The 13,641-nt window shown below is 37.3% G+C and overlaps 2 protein-coding genes across 3 annotated transcripts in view; one reads left to right on the top strand and one right to left on the bottom strand.

Annotated features, from left to right (window-relative positions):
- The window catches only part of LOC311094388 (uncharacterized protein), an 84,274-nt gene extending 83,291 nt beyond the window's left edge, over nucleotides 1–983 (bottom strand). The window contains exon 1 of the mRNA XM_084132343.1: nucleotides 956–983. The gene's annotated coding sequence lies outside the window, so the exon portion shown is untranslated. The remainder of the gene's footprint in view (nucleotides 1–955) is intronic.
- A 5,579-nt stretch (nucleotides 984–6,562) lies between these two features.
- Nucleotides 6,563–13,641, top strand: part of LOC311094365 (uncharacterized protein) — a 337,913-nt gene continuing 330,834 nt past the window's right edge. The window contains exons 1-3 of one of the 2 annotated variants that reach the window (XM_084132300.1): nucleotides 6,563–6,680; nucleotides 8,476–8,796; nucleotides 12,162–13,602. In XM_084132300.1, the coding sequence (XP_083988426.1) occupies nucleotides 8,739–8,796; nucleotides 12,162–13,602 (1,499 nt within the window). In that variant the 5' untranslated portion in view covers nucleotides 6,563–6,680; nucleotides 8,476–8,738. Of the gene's footprint in view, nucleotides 6,700–8,475; nucleotides 8,797–12,161; nucleotides 13,603–13,641 lie in introns of both variants that reach the window. The other variant, XM_084132301.1, reaches the window with a different exon arrangement.

The raw sequence follows: 13,641 nt of genomic DNA, 5'->3' as shown, positions 1-13,641 counted from the left end.
ATCAGCATAATAAATGAGGTGAAAACAGGAACTATTGTCATGAAATAAAGAGTGTTTTCAGCAGATCTGTTAATATTGATGAGCCTCAGACTATCAACACTTATTCAACAAGCCATTCAGGATCATCAGCAGATCATCTCACTTTATTCTGAGTGTTTGCTGTTAGAAACACATTATTTGAGTCAGGATACATGATAAAAGCCTGTAAAACTGCTCTATTGAAAGACAATACTGTTATTTCTCACAATATAGCTGACCACCAAATAAGTGATAAATCACCAATAATAAAACAAAATAATTCAATAGCCTAACCTCTTCAGGCAAATAACAACACCATAATATGTGAAAATATAGTTTGACTTGATAATATATATTAATAGCAAAAAAGTAATTCCATTAACATGTTACATATTTGTACAGAAATTGACAATGATCACTAAAACTCTTAAAAATAAAGAAAATGTAGCCTAATGTCTCCTGTGTTAAACTTCATATCTATATGCCCATGCGTACAGATTTCATATTTCCCACGTATTCATTACTCATACAGGGGCAATATAAAGTGTCTACATCAATTTTAATAAGTAAATGTAATCTGCCAAAGATAAATGTCGACAAAGAAATAAAGGTAACGTTAAACATGAAAACGGCAACAGAAACACTTGGGATCGATTCCCCTCACAGATCTCAAACTTTAACTTGACATTCGGTAACAGTTCTCACTCCAAACATCGAGACAATCACACAAACGAACACAAACTCGCTCAGGTCTGAATGAACTCAACATATTCTCCTCATGCTCGCTGCTGCTGCACTAAATGTTTATTTCAGAAGGAAGACGCCAGAAAAGACGCACAAGTATCGCTGTGATCGATGAAAACAATACAGAAATGAGCCTGTCGCTTAACCAAACTGTATAAAGTGTGTGTGATGGTTGTGTAAATATGAGAAATACCGTGAACTGCTCTCCTCACCTCAGAAGACTCGACGCTGAAACTCCCAATGAGGGAAAAGACGGCGCGAACGAGCGGTGACGTCATCTGCCTCTAAAGCACGCGGCCACGCGCGTACGGGACACCCCCGCAGCCAATCAGGGCCACGCAGATTCAGCTTTACTAGTAGCCTTCCATTATTTTTATTTTAGAACTGAAGTGACTCCAGTTATTAAAGGTGAAAGGAACTTTTTCAAGTGAAGCACAAAATAGTCATAATAAACAGAGGAGGATCACCTCCATCCAGTCTGAAAAGTGTTTTCGCCTGTAAAGTCCGGCTCAGTAGTACCTGAGTAGTCCCCAGGTACTGATGGGCTTTCTGCAGAGCTTTATAAAGCATTTAGTCAAAAATTAGCACCATTTTTTAACATAAAATGTTTTTAGAGAGTATTGAGAAAACAAAGCTTGAATACCGATTATAAAATGATTGCCTTAGTTTTAGCAAAGAGGCTAAAACTTATTCTTAATAATATAATAGATGAGTGCCAATCAGATTTTATCCATCAGAGACATAGTTCTAATAATATACGCTTGATTATTTCTACCGATAGTTTTATCCTCTTTCTTGACTATTATAAAGCATTTGATTGCTTAGAACATGAATTTATGTTACATTTTTTGCAAATGTATTAAAATGCTTTACTGTAATGGTAATAGCTCTATCCGACTCAATAATGGCACTTCTCCTAGATTTTCTTTAAAGCGTGGTGTAAGACAAGGTTGCCCCATATCCCCATATCTTTTTCTAATAGCTACACAATTTTTAAATGTACATATTAAAGAGAGCCCTGTGAAGGGAATTCCTATTGCTGGTACGGAATTGTTTATTAGCCAAATAGCAGATGATACAGCATTGTTTCTAAGAGATGTCTCTCAGATCCCAATTGCTTTAACCTCTCTTCAGTCCTTCTCTAATGCATCTGGCCTTTTGCTTAATATTAATAAATGCGAATTACTCCCGATAAAAAAATGTGCTGCAACCTCTATCTCAAACATTCCCATCAAAGATAGTGTCACCTATTTAGGAATAAAAGTGATAAAAGATACTAAACTAAGATGCCAGATGAATTTTAGTTCAGTTGTGGAGAAAACAAGAGATCTATCTTTGAAAGGCAGAAGTTTCATATCCATAAATTTAAATATATGAAAAGTAAACCACACTTTATCTTTTTCAAAGAATAATTGAAGATGTATTTAACAATTTCAACTTCTGTTAACAGGAAAGCAATGAAAACATCCAGAATTTGTGCCATGTTTAATATTCTTCCTTAAAGGTGCATTAAGCAACTTTCTGAGTTTTTGCAGAACTATGCCACCTCTGGCGGCAAGCGAAACTGCAGCCAGAGATGTGCACGCGTCGCTCATAGACCACACGAACACGCACGCTTGCACGAGCACGAGCTATTCATAACCAAAGGAGCATCAGCCGCAAATCTTTTGTTTACAATCATAATGTCTTCAGAGGTAAGAAAGTTATAAATCTGCAAGTCATTTTAAATATGTGAAAGGAAAGGCAATTGAGTAAATTACACACTTATGTGTGAGGGAAAAACGGGGGTAGTAGAAAACTTCGTTTTTTATTTCCATCTATCTCCATGTTGAACTGTGATATGTGTTTACTGTATCCACTTATGATTGTATTATTATGGAAACACGTTCATGAACAATATAAGTTGTTACTTTGTAAAAGCTCAAAGCTACACAGTCGGTCAAAAAAGTACACTCAATTGTCTCAAGGTAATAAACAATTAAATGGCACTATGAAGTTACCATAAAAGCCAAACAGGCTAATCCGCCGAAGATTTGCGGGGGTTTAGCCTGTTTTATTGATCTGCTAAGTAGCATATTCCAATAGCAATACATCCTAATTAAGCAGTAATTTGCTCAAATTTGTGTCTAATTATCTAACTTATAGACCCTTTTACAGTTGGTAAACACGGTGACGTATTTGTGTGGGCGGAGCTTAGCTGGAGGCAGAAAGATCCCTCTGGCCGCTTCACTAACGCTAGTTTGCCAGTTTTGTTAGCTTGTTTTTTAACAATGACTGGAGAAAATCCGATTTTGTCTTAATGTGCAAGGTCACTCACTGTCCAGGACGCCGATTGTTATTTGCAAAAGTTAATTTTAATCTGACAAAAATCAAGCGTTTCTTGTCAGTATGTAATTATTCTAAATGTATGTTTATTACAGAGAGACAAGACAGCCCTGAAGATCTAGACTAATCTAGACTAATGTGAAACCTAAGCAGTGTGTTACATATATTTATTTAGCAGGTACATTAAATGCAAACATACCTGATCTAGCTCTGATACCTGATACATACCTGGTCTAGTCCTTTGTGGAATGTGATGTGATCCTCCTCTTATTATGGTTAGATCTTCAGGGCTAGACATTCAACAGCGCCACCTGCTGTTGTGGAGTGCGAATTACATGACCGTTCACTAGCATGCGTGTGGATCTGAAGGCATTTGTGTGTGGATCAGCAAGGCGGAAAATTAGTGCCAAAAGTCACGTGACAGTTTTTCGTACTTGTAGAATTTTGTTTTGTACTTGTAGAATTTTGTTTTGTACTTGAAGGATTTTGTTTTGTACTTGTAGAATTTTGTTTTGTACTTGAAGGTTTTTTTTTTTACTTGAAGGATTTTTTTTTTTTGTACTTGAAAGATTTGAGTTTGTACTTGGAGGATATTTTTGTCATTGAAGAAATACGTTTCTTTGTATATGTAAAACATACTGTATTTGTTTGATGGGTATGTTTTTTATTTGCAGAACAAAATGCATTAGTTTGTGAGTGATGTTTTATATTTGCAAACCACACTGAGTTTGTTTGTGAATCGTTGGGTGTGAGTAAAACACGTTTTGTGTGTGTGTGAGGTTTTGGCATGATTCTAACTCCATAGTATCCTCCCAAAAATACTATCTTAAGCATATAAAATAAACATTTAAACCATAAACGGATCCTAGTCAACATTTGTAGAAAACTAATATTTAGTCGCACCGGCGCCATCTCTCTCTATGGAGGGTCTAAGCCGGCGTGAGCTCACTGTGTCCGGCTGCTCCTCCCTCTGACTCCGCCGTTTCCTCCTCCGAGGCTCGAGAGCGAAAGCAAACGGGAGCGCGCGATCCGAGAGCGGAGAGAGAGAGCGGCATGTTCTCACAGTGAGATCAGCTCGTCTCAGTGCGCGTTCACACCGCCGCCCTGCCGACAACGCGGTAGAAAGATTTGTGGACGCTTGTAGATTGAATGTTTTTTTTTTTTTTTTTTTTTTTTTAACTTTACTTTTACAGCCTTAACGTAACCTCCCCTGCTTTCACCAGCAGCGACAGAATCGTTGAACCACATCTAACTTACTAAGTGTGGACCTATAGCTGCTGATCCATATGCCAGACACCCATAATCAAAAACGGATCTTATCATAGCTTTATAAATCATCAGCATAAGATTCCTGTCTGCACCCCAAGAGCATCCCACCAAACACCTCAAAATATGAATAACCTTTCCACTTTTATTCACCATTCTACATACATGTTCTTTATACGTTAGCTTCTCATATACCCAGACCCCAAGACACTTGAAGACCCCAACTCTTTCAAGAGATTTCCCATATAACTTAAGACCTAGACTTTCTATATTCCTCTTTCATTTTGTTTCAGTTCATTTTGTGACAACATCGCTACTCCTGTGGACATCACAACCATTTTTGGTGACAACTTCCAGTTCGTCACATCTTTCACTGTATGGACAAAAAACACTGAGACATGTCTCCAAAAAAAACAACAACTAGTGAATAAACAACATTAAAAACATGAACAGCAGCTTCATTTACATTTATTCAATCAAATCTCAATCAATTGATCACAGAGCCAGTGATATTCATATACAACATAAAGACAGATTTGTTAGAAAGCTATAGGATACCAGCTAAAGCAGAGGTGAAATGCAGATATTTAGGTCCACAAAATTAATATCAATATCACTTGCTCTTAAATGACATAAGACAGTTAACCTTAACATGCTAAATTCAATGTAAACCTAAATTAAACATTTTAATAAATTTGTAATCCCACAACAGTTATCCCTAACTTTCTTTCTGTTGCTATCCCTACCTAAACTGATCCCTACAACAACAACTAAAATTATGTAAATAAAATGATTACTTTAGATTTTAAGTTATATATAGACATATTAAGAAGGATATCTGTTGGATATGATGTGTTTGCTGCTGATCTACAGAAATGTTATGACTCTAAATAAACTTACATTTAGCAGATGCTTTTATTCACAACAATAGAGGCAACAATGTTCATCGTCTACAATGCCAGTTTAAAAAAGAAGCTATATTAGGAACTAATTTGAGTAAAGAACAATCTTCTTTTAAAGTAATATTCTTAAATTAAGGGACATTTATTTGAGAAGCAAAATGACAATGGATAATACATGTTGTTTTCTGTGAAACTCATAACATGCATAAAACAAAAAATGGCATGGTGTAACGAGCGAGAGTATAACCATCAGAGGACACGCCAACACCACCACACATCCACACACTACATTAACAAATGGACTACAAGACCAAAATCTAATTCATTTGGGAAGAATATTGAATTATTTTTGTTTAATAAGGAAAAGGAGTAGAAAGGTTCGGGGAGTCTGTAGGTTGACTTCCCACACGACCGCTGTGTGTAATTGTCGTTGCCAGGTAATCATTTCTACAAATTCCTCTATTTCTGAATAGTTATGATATGATTAACTGATGATTTTATGATTTAGGTCGGCTTACAAAAGCAAAAGCACAAATAAATACAATACATAGCCTACCAATGAAATAAACAGTGCTCTTCAAGCAGGTCTCATAGTTTTCAGGTACCGCGATTTAATAAAGTAGGCTAATGTGTGTGTGTGTGTGTGTGTGTGTGTGTGTGTGTGTGTGTGTGTTCTGCTGTCGCATCACCCAGGTGGAGCTGCACATTGAGGAGATTCCCCCTTCCATGTAAAGCGCTTTGAGTACCCAAAAAAGCGCTATATAAATGTAACACATTATTATTAGGCTTTTAAAGTTTAAGAGCAGTGAGTATTTTTTTTTCTTTGTCCTTTGTGTTTGGTTAAGGGTAGCCTACTTGTTCTAGTCAGTTTAATGTTTCATTCACACCATGAGGCTTCATGAAGTCAGTTTCCACAAAATAAACTGAAATGATAACTGTCTCCATAGAATTGATTCCATGTGCCTCATTCCAGCCTCATTAGTAATTAGCATATGAATGAACAATGACCCGGCCAGCGCTGAGGGGGGAAAATGTATATTACCATTGTTTATGAACATTTGCATTTAAAAGTTAATGGCTAAACGTATCTTTACAAAAGTTCACAATGCTGCTGCAGACGCAATATAGCCTAAATGTAATAAATAGCCTACATGTTCGTCAGGTTAGATACTGATAATTAATCACTCAAAACCCTTTATCTAAACATATCTACATAACTATCGGACTCGCGCGTCCTCCAAGTCTGTAGTTTTTTAGCTCTTTTCACTCGTGTTTGTAGTTCTAACCGGATTCTGACCGGAAATAGTAGACCATCCGGGTATCTTTGGAACTAGCATACTACGATCTGGGATGTACTTATTCTATTTTCTAAGACTATTTAGGGCGGATAGTACAGAATTGGGACGCACCGTCGAGACTTCTGAGGTGAGGAGAGCAGTTCACGGTATTTCTCATATTTATACAACCATCACACACACTTTATACAGTTTGATTAAGCGACAGGCTCATTTCTGTATTGTTTTCATCGATCACAGCGATACTTGTGCTTCTTTTCTGGCGTCTTCCTTCTGAAATAAACATTTAGTGCAGCAGCAGCGAGCATGAGGAGAATATGTTGAGTTCATTCAGACCTGAGCGATGTTGTGTTCGTTTGTGTGATTGTCTCGATGTTTGGAGTGAGAACTGTTACTGAATGTCGAGTCAAGAGGTAAAGTTTGAGATCTGTGAGGGGAATTATGTGAACCGATCTTTTACTTTACATTGAGCCTATAATGAGCCACGTGAGACATTAAATCAACTCTTAGGCTAAATGTTAATAATTGAATAGCGTTTTACTCTTGAACAATATTACTTTGTGATGCTCTTTAGTTTTAAATGTTTTATGATCATTGTTAGTTTTAGCGCATATTGTTTTAATGATAGATCTAAGTAACTTACTTGATTAATGTCAAAATCAAACTAGATTTAGATTAATGTGTGGACATATTATGCTGCTATAATTATTTCTCTGTAGTGGTTGATGGAGATGAGTGTCATTAAGTTGGCTTGAGAAAGTCAACTTATTGAAATCCTATTTAAACTTATTATTATTCTTCTGAGACTAAAAAATCTGACTCTAACTCCTCCTAGAGCTTTAACTCTACATACTCCAAACTCGGGTCAGACCTTCAGACTGTTCTGACTTAGTGTGCTATATCTTTTCAGACTGATTTGACTTTCAGTTTTCTTAAAAATTAATATTAAAAACCATAAAAATCCCATAGACTTTCATTGCAGACTGCTCAAAATGAGCCAAGACTACGGTGGCCCATTAGTGCACAAACACAAAAACTTTTGATTTCTTTTTTATTTTTAAAAATCTTTTTATTTCTTTCAAACTAATCTTTCTTTCTAATTTATCTGTTTTTTCTTTCTAATCTATCTTTCAAAGTAATATTTCTTTTAAATGTATCTTTCTTTCTTTATAACTATTCTTTCTTTCTCACTGATTTATCAAAATTTAAACTACTTTAAACTTCAAACTACTTTAAACTTCGAACTACTTTAAACTTCTTCAAACTCTCTGGTCCGGCTTTCTCAAGCCAACTTAAAGTTTGTCTCAACAAACTTTTTTTCTAGTTAGTGATTGTTTTTGTGTTGATGTTTTATCACAGTATGATTACAGTATATCACAATTGCAGTATTGTCTTCCAATATAGCAGTTTCACAGGCTTTTATCATGTGTGCTGACTCAAATAATGTGTTTCTAACGGCAAACACTCAGAATAAAGTGAGATGATCTGCTGATGATCCTGAATGGCTTGTTGAATGAGTGTTGATAGTCTGAGGCTCATCAATATTAACAGATCTGCTGAAAACACTCTTTATTACATGACAATAGTTCCTGTTTTCACCTCATTTATTATGCTGATGTATTCAGATCTCCTGTAAATTGACACTTAAAGCTCATTTCATTGGTGTCAGCAGACTGAGGGGATTTGTTGGCTACTATATGCAGATTTATTTGTTTTTATGATTTTAACTGTTTTTCTTACCATTATTTATAATTGGAAGAATTTAAATTATATTAATTTCTGTATTTTTATGAAGAAGCAGAATAATATTTGGGATTAGCAATACAAATAGATGGATGTCTAATAAATAGATAGACCTACATAAATTCTTAGTGTCGTAATTTTTATTTTTTGAAACACATGATTGATTTTTTTGATTTTGGCAGATCAGCTCCTCCCATGCTAGAATACATCATCAGTGAAGCTCCTCCCAACAGCAATCACATCATCAGTGAAGCTCCTCCCACTGCAATCACATCATCAGTGAAGCTCCTCCCACTGCAATCATATCATCAGTGAAGCTCCTCCCACAGTAATTCTCCAATAAATGCTGTAAATTCCCATCAGCTACAAGTGAAGACGAGCATCAGAGCATCAGGAAGAGCTGAAATCTGCAAAGACTGAGTTTATTAAAGAGGACAGTGAGAACATGAGTGATCCAGAACCCTGCAGAATGAAACACACTGAAGATCCTGAAGAACAAAGAGGTTGGTGTTTATTCTTCATTCATTCATGATGCTGAAGAACATTCATGTTAGAAACATTCAAGCACTTCATCACATTTAGATAAACAGTTCAACTATGAAACGCTACAGAATATTCTGGGCAGGGCTCTGACAAATTCTTTAATAATAAATAGACAACGTACAGATTTTACAATGTGCAGTTTTATTTTAAAGGAACACACCGACTTTTTGGGACTTTAGCTTATTCACCGTATTCCCCAGAGTTAGAGAAGTCCATACATACCCTTCTCATCTCCGTGCGTGCCGTAACTCTGTCTGATGCACCCACCGCTAGCTTAGCTTAGCACAAAGACTGGAGGTAAACGGTGAATAAACGGTGAATAAGCCAAAGTCCCAAAAAGTCGGCGTGTTCCTTTAAGTTCACAGGCTCCAGACTAGCATCTGAGGGCGGCGGCACCGGAGCCACTGAGTTCTGCAGAGAGTATCTGGTGGTGCTGGGGCTGACAATAAAGCACTGAGCTTAATTTAGGCTGTAGATGACATTAATTACTATCATTCATAATGTCTTAATGTTCATTAGAAGCAAAATGAGTGAAAAAATTGACATTAGGGAGTGAAAATAGCCAATAATCATCCTACTGTTTACAGTGGTAATTTAGTGTTTAAATAAGAGTTTTCTACATCTTAAAATGTTTAGTTTTAGTGGAATCTTTGAAGGATGAACAAAATGTGTTATCACATTAAAAATAACACATGATATTATAGTTTTTTTATGGGAAAACCTCCTTTCCTCGAGAATATATAGCCTCTGACCACGCCCATCTGGCGGGCCCTGACACGCCAGGCGTCCTGATTGGTTCTGGCGTCAAAGCCGCCTCGCCACAGGTTCGTGAAGTTGCCGCAGCACAGCCAATGACCGCTAGCCTTACGCAATACTCGTTCCCTCATCTCAAGGAACTGGGGTTACGTTAGTAACCAAGTAGTTATGGTTAGAGTTACTACATTAGTCAAAATGCATGGTGAATGTTGCTGATTTGTGGACTGAAAGCCTTCTATAAGTGTTTCTCTTGTTTCCACGTCAGCGCTGTTTGATCTGATATCTATGGGTTAGGGTTAGTTGAATTGGAATGTTTCTCACTGGATCTCGCAGTGATGATGATATTTATTCTGAAGCGAATTCAATGGATTTCTTCACTGGATCTCCAGAGTCTGGATCTCCTAGTAACAGTGTTGTGTGATCGAGATCGGCCCGCGACTGGCAAGTTTGGGGCGCTGCGCTGTCTATGATTGGTCCGAAATAATAAACGGTATAATAAACGGAAGCATAAATGAGTAGCGCATTTTCATTCCACTTTTTTTTTTTTGCATTCACTGCTCAGCAACGCTATGGTCGCACCAGCGCGATCTAAATAAATATGTGGTCGCACCGGCAGGAAAAATGGTGGCAAAAATTGGTCACAATCTGGAGCCCTGCTGGGTTTGTTTTTTGTTTTTTCAACAAATTGTCAGTAGAGGAAGGTTTGAGAATTTTATATTGATTGTCAACATCAGATCAAGCTAAATAGTATTGTAACTTTTATTTTACATGATCAGTAAACACCAAGTTACTAATAAAGTTGTATTTGTCAAATATCATATGTCGTTCATAGTTATAGATAGGCCTGTCGCGATAGTTCCGCCCACGATAATTCCATTTGCATGCTTGTTTGTTTTCCGCGTCTCTCTCTCTCTCTCTCTCTCTCTCTCTCTCTACCAAAGAGACTGGATGATCACTCTCGGTTCCTTAGCGTATAGGAGGAGTGAGCCCTCTTGTCAGTTGTATGGTCTTTGTGTGGGAAAGCGGGACTGCTTGCGGCGACTGCCAGGAGAGAGAGAAGACGCTAGTTGTGAGTTGGAGAGAAAAAAAAAAGAAAAAAAATGGAGTGGTGTGGGAGCACTTCAGATTCAAACCGAATGATCGTGGTGAACCACTTAACCTGAGCGATCCGGTATGTCGAGCCCGATCTTATGAAAATGCGTATCTATACCACGGATGTTATTTCTCGTGCCATTTATATGCCAAAAAAAAGTTTTTGCGTGCATATGATACGCACGCACTCCTCACCCCAATCCTAACCAAGTATTTTCAGTGCGTAGCATATACACGCAATAAAGTGCGTCTCCGTCTTCCCGACAGTACACAATCACTTGGGCGTTTGTTTAGTCGACAAAGTAACAGGAGGACAGTGCACAATGGTGGATATGGCCTGTTGAGCCTTTTTTATTTGTGTACAAAGGTCCCGGCAGTTTTGCCTGTTATGGAATGCATCACTATTTATGTCTGAGCCTAATGTTTAATATTTTTTGAAGTGCAATTTTGTTTACATCCATTTTATTTATTGTTTTTGTTATTTATTCAAGTACATTTTTTTGTAAACAGACACTGAGAGTCCATTGCTTTTTTGTGGATATTTAAAATGTTTTCCGTTTTCAATGTTTAATATTCTTTAGAAATAAACGTTTATAGATCGTTGAAAAGGTGTACCTGCATTATTATGCCATTATCATTATATTAGATGAAAATGGTCTCAGAACGACAATATTATCGTTTATCGCAATCATTTCTTGGACAATTTATCGTCCAGCAAAATTTGTAATCGTGACAGGCCTAGTTATAGAGATTCTTCTTGGAGTAACTTTGGTAACAGGGTTGATGAATACAGTCAATGCTACAGTTTGTGTAAAAACTGAGACAAAGGATTGAGATTATTTTCTTGTCTTCCCATCATGCAGTAGAAAGAGCCCAGATGATGTCACTTCCTGTGTGTCACAGTTTTAAGAAATGCTCTGTTTTTAAAAGGAGGAAAATCATGTCAAAAGAAACAGGGTTGAGTGAAACATGTAGGACATGGGTAATGCTAATAAACGCTTGTGTTATTTCTCACAGGGTTATTCACTTGAGCTTGTGTTTCTGGTGTCCCACTTTCACATGCGCATTAATGGAAGTTAGTGCAAGGAAAAGTCTAGTGTCTGTTCTAGTGTGAACAGCCATTAATAATTAACGTTTTTTGTCAAATAAATATCAATCTCAAAGTTGGTGTCAAAATATGGCAGTATTGTATGTTATAATGTTAATATCATGTTAGATAATTGTGTAATTTACAAAATATATGTAATAGTTCTTGCTAAAGAAACATGGGATTTGTGCCTATAATGTTTTAAAAATAATAATTGGAAGATAAATTTTCCTCATTTTTGGAAAGTTTCAAAAACAATATTTTATAACAGTTGTCTACTTTCTACAATTACATCAGGGCTCACTTTCATGTCCTTTCACATTATATTTCTCTCTTTGAATTATTTTGATGTACTGAAAATTAAATTAATAATTTTCTCTTTGATTTCAGACCTGATGGAAGAGAGCGAGGAGAGTGAAGAAATGAGTGAAGTGAAGGTGGAGAGAGAAGAACTGAGTGAAGTGAAGGAGGAACATCATGTCAATCCTGAAGGAAAACCATTGAGTCGCTCAAAGACTAAAAAGACATTTATAAAGAAAAGAGCAAAGAAATCTTTCACCTGCACTCAGTGTGGAAAGAGTTGCACAAAGAAAGGAATTCTTGAGCAACACATGAGGATCCACACTGGAGAGAAGCCGTTCTCATGTGATCAATGTGGGAAGAGTTTCACAGACAAACAAAATCTTAAAAGACACATGAGGATCCACACCGGAGTGAAGCCGTTCTCATGTGATCACTGCGGCAAAACATTTTTTAGGTCATCACACCTGAAGACACACCTGACAATTCATACGAAGGAGAAGCCGCATTCATGTTCTGTGTGTGGAAAGAGTTTTTCATGGCTGTCAACTTTACATAGACATGAGAAAACTCACACTGGAGTGAGAGAGTACATGTGCTTTGAGTGTGAGAAGACTTTTATTACAGCAATAGACTTAAAACAACACGAGAGGATCCACACTGGAGAGAAACCTTACAAGTGTTCACACTGTGACAAGAGATTCAGTCGGTCATCAGATCTGAAAACACACGAGAGGATCCACACTGGAGAGAAGCCGCACACGTGTGATCAATGTGGGAAGTGTTTCACTGACAAAAGGCAACTTGATGTTCATGTGAGGATCCACACGGGAGAGAAGCCATTCATGTGTGATCAGTGTGAAAAGAGATTCTCATGCAAACGATATCTTAAGAAACACATGAGGACCCACACCGGAGAGAAGCCGTTCTCATGTGATCAATGCGGCAAAACATTTTGTAGTGCATCAGTCCTGAAGACACACCTGACAGTTCATACGAAGCCGCATTCATGTTCTGTGTGTGGAAAGAGTTTTTCACTGCTGCAATATTTACACACACATCAGAAAACTCACACTGGAGTGAGAGAGTACATGTGCATTGAGTGTGAGAAGACTTTTACTACAGTAAACTGTTTAAAACGGCACCAGAGAATTCACACTGGAGAAAAACCTTACAAGTGTTCACACTGTGACAAGAGATTCAGTCTGTCTGAACATCTGAAAAGACATGAGAGGATCCACACTGGAGAGAAGCCGCACACGTGTGATCAGTGTGGAACGAGTTTCTCTGATAAAGCTCACCTGAAGCGACACATGAAGATCCACACTGGAGAAAAACCTTACAAGTGTTCACACTGTGACAAGAGATTCAGTCGATCATCATCTCTGAAAAGACATGAGATGATCCACAATGGAGAAAAACCTTACAAGTGTTCACACTGTGACAAGAGATTCAGTCGGTCATCATCTCTGAAAAAACATGAGAGGATCCACACTGGAGAAAAACCACATCACCTCAGTCTGAGATCACGGTAAGTAGTTTATTTTCATGTGCTGAGTAACAAAGTGAG

The sequence above is a fragment of the Abramis brama genome, assembly GCF_963993115.1.
Source record: "Abramis brama genome assembly, chromosome: 1".
NCBI lineage: Eukaryota > Metazoa > Chordata > Actinopteri > Cypriniformes > Leuciscidae > Abramis > Abramis brama.
Note: the sequence above shows the minus strand (reverse complement) of the source record. Positions and strands in the feature narration are given on the sequence as shown.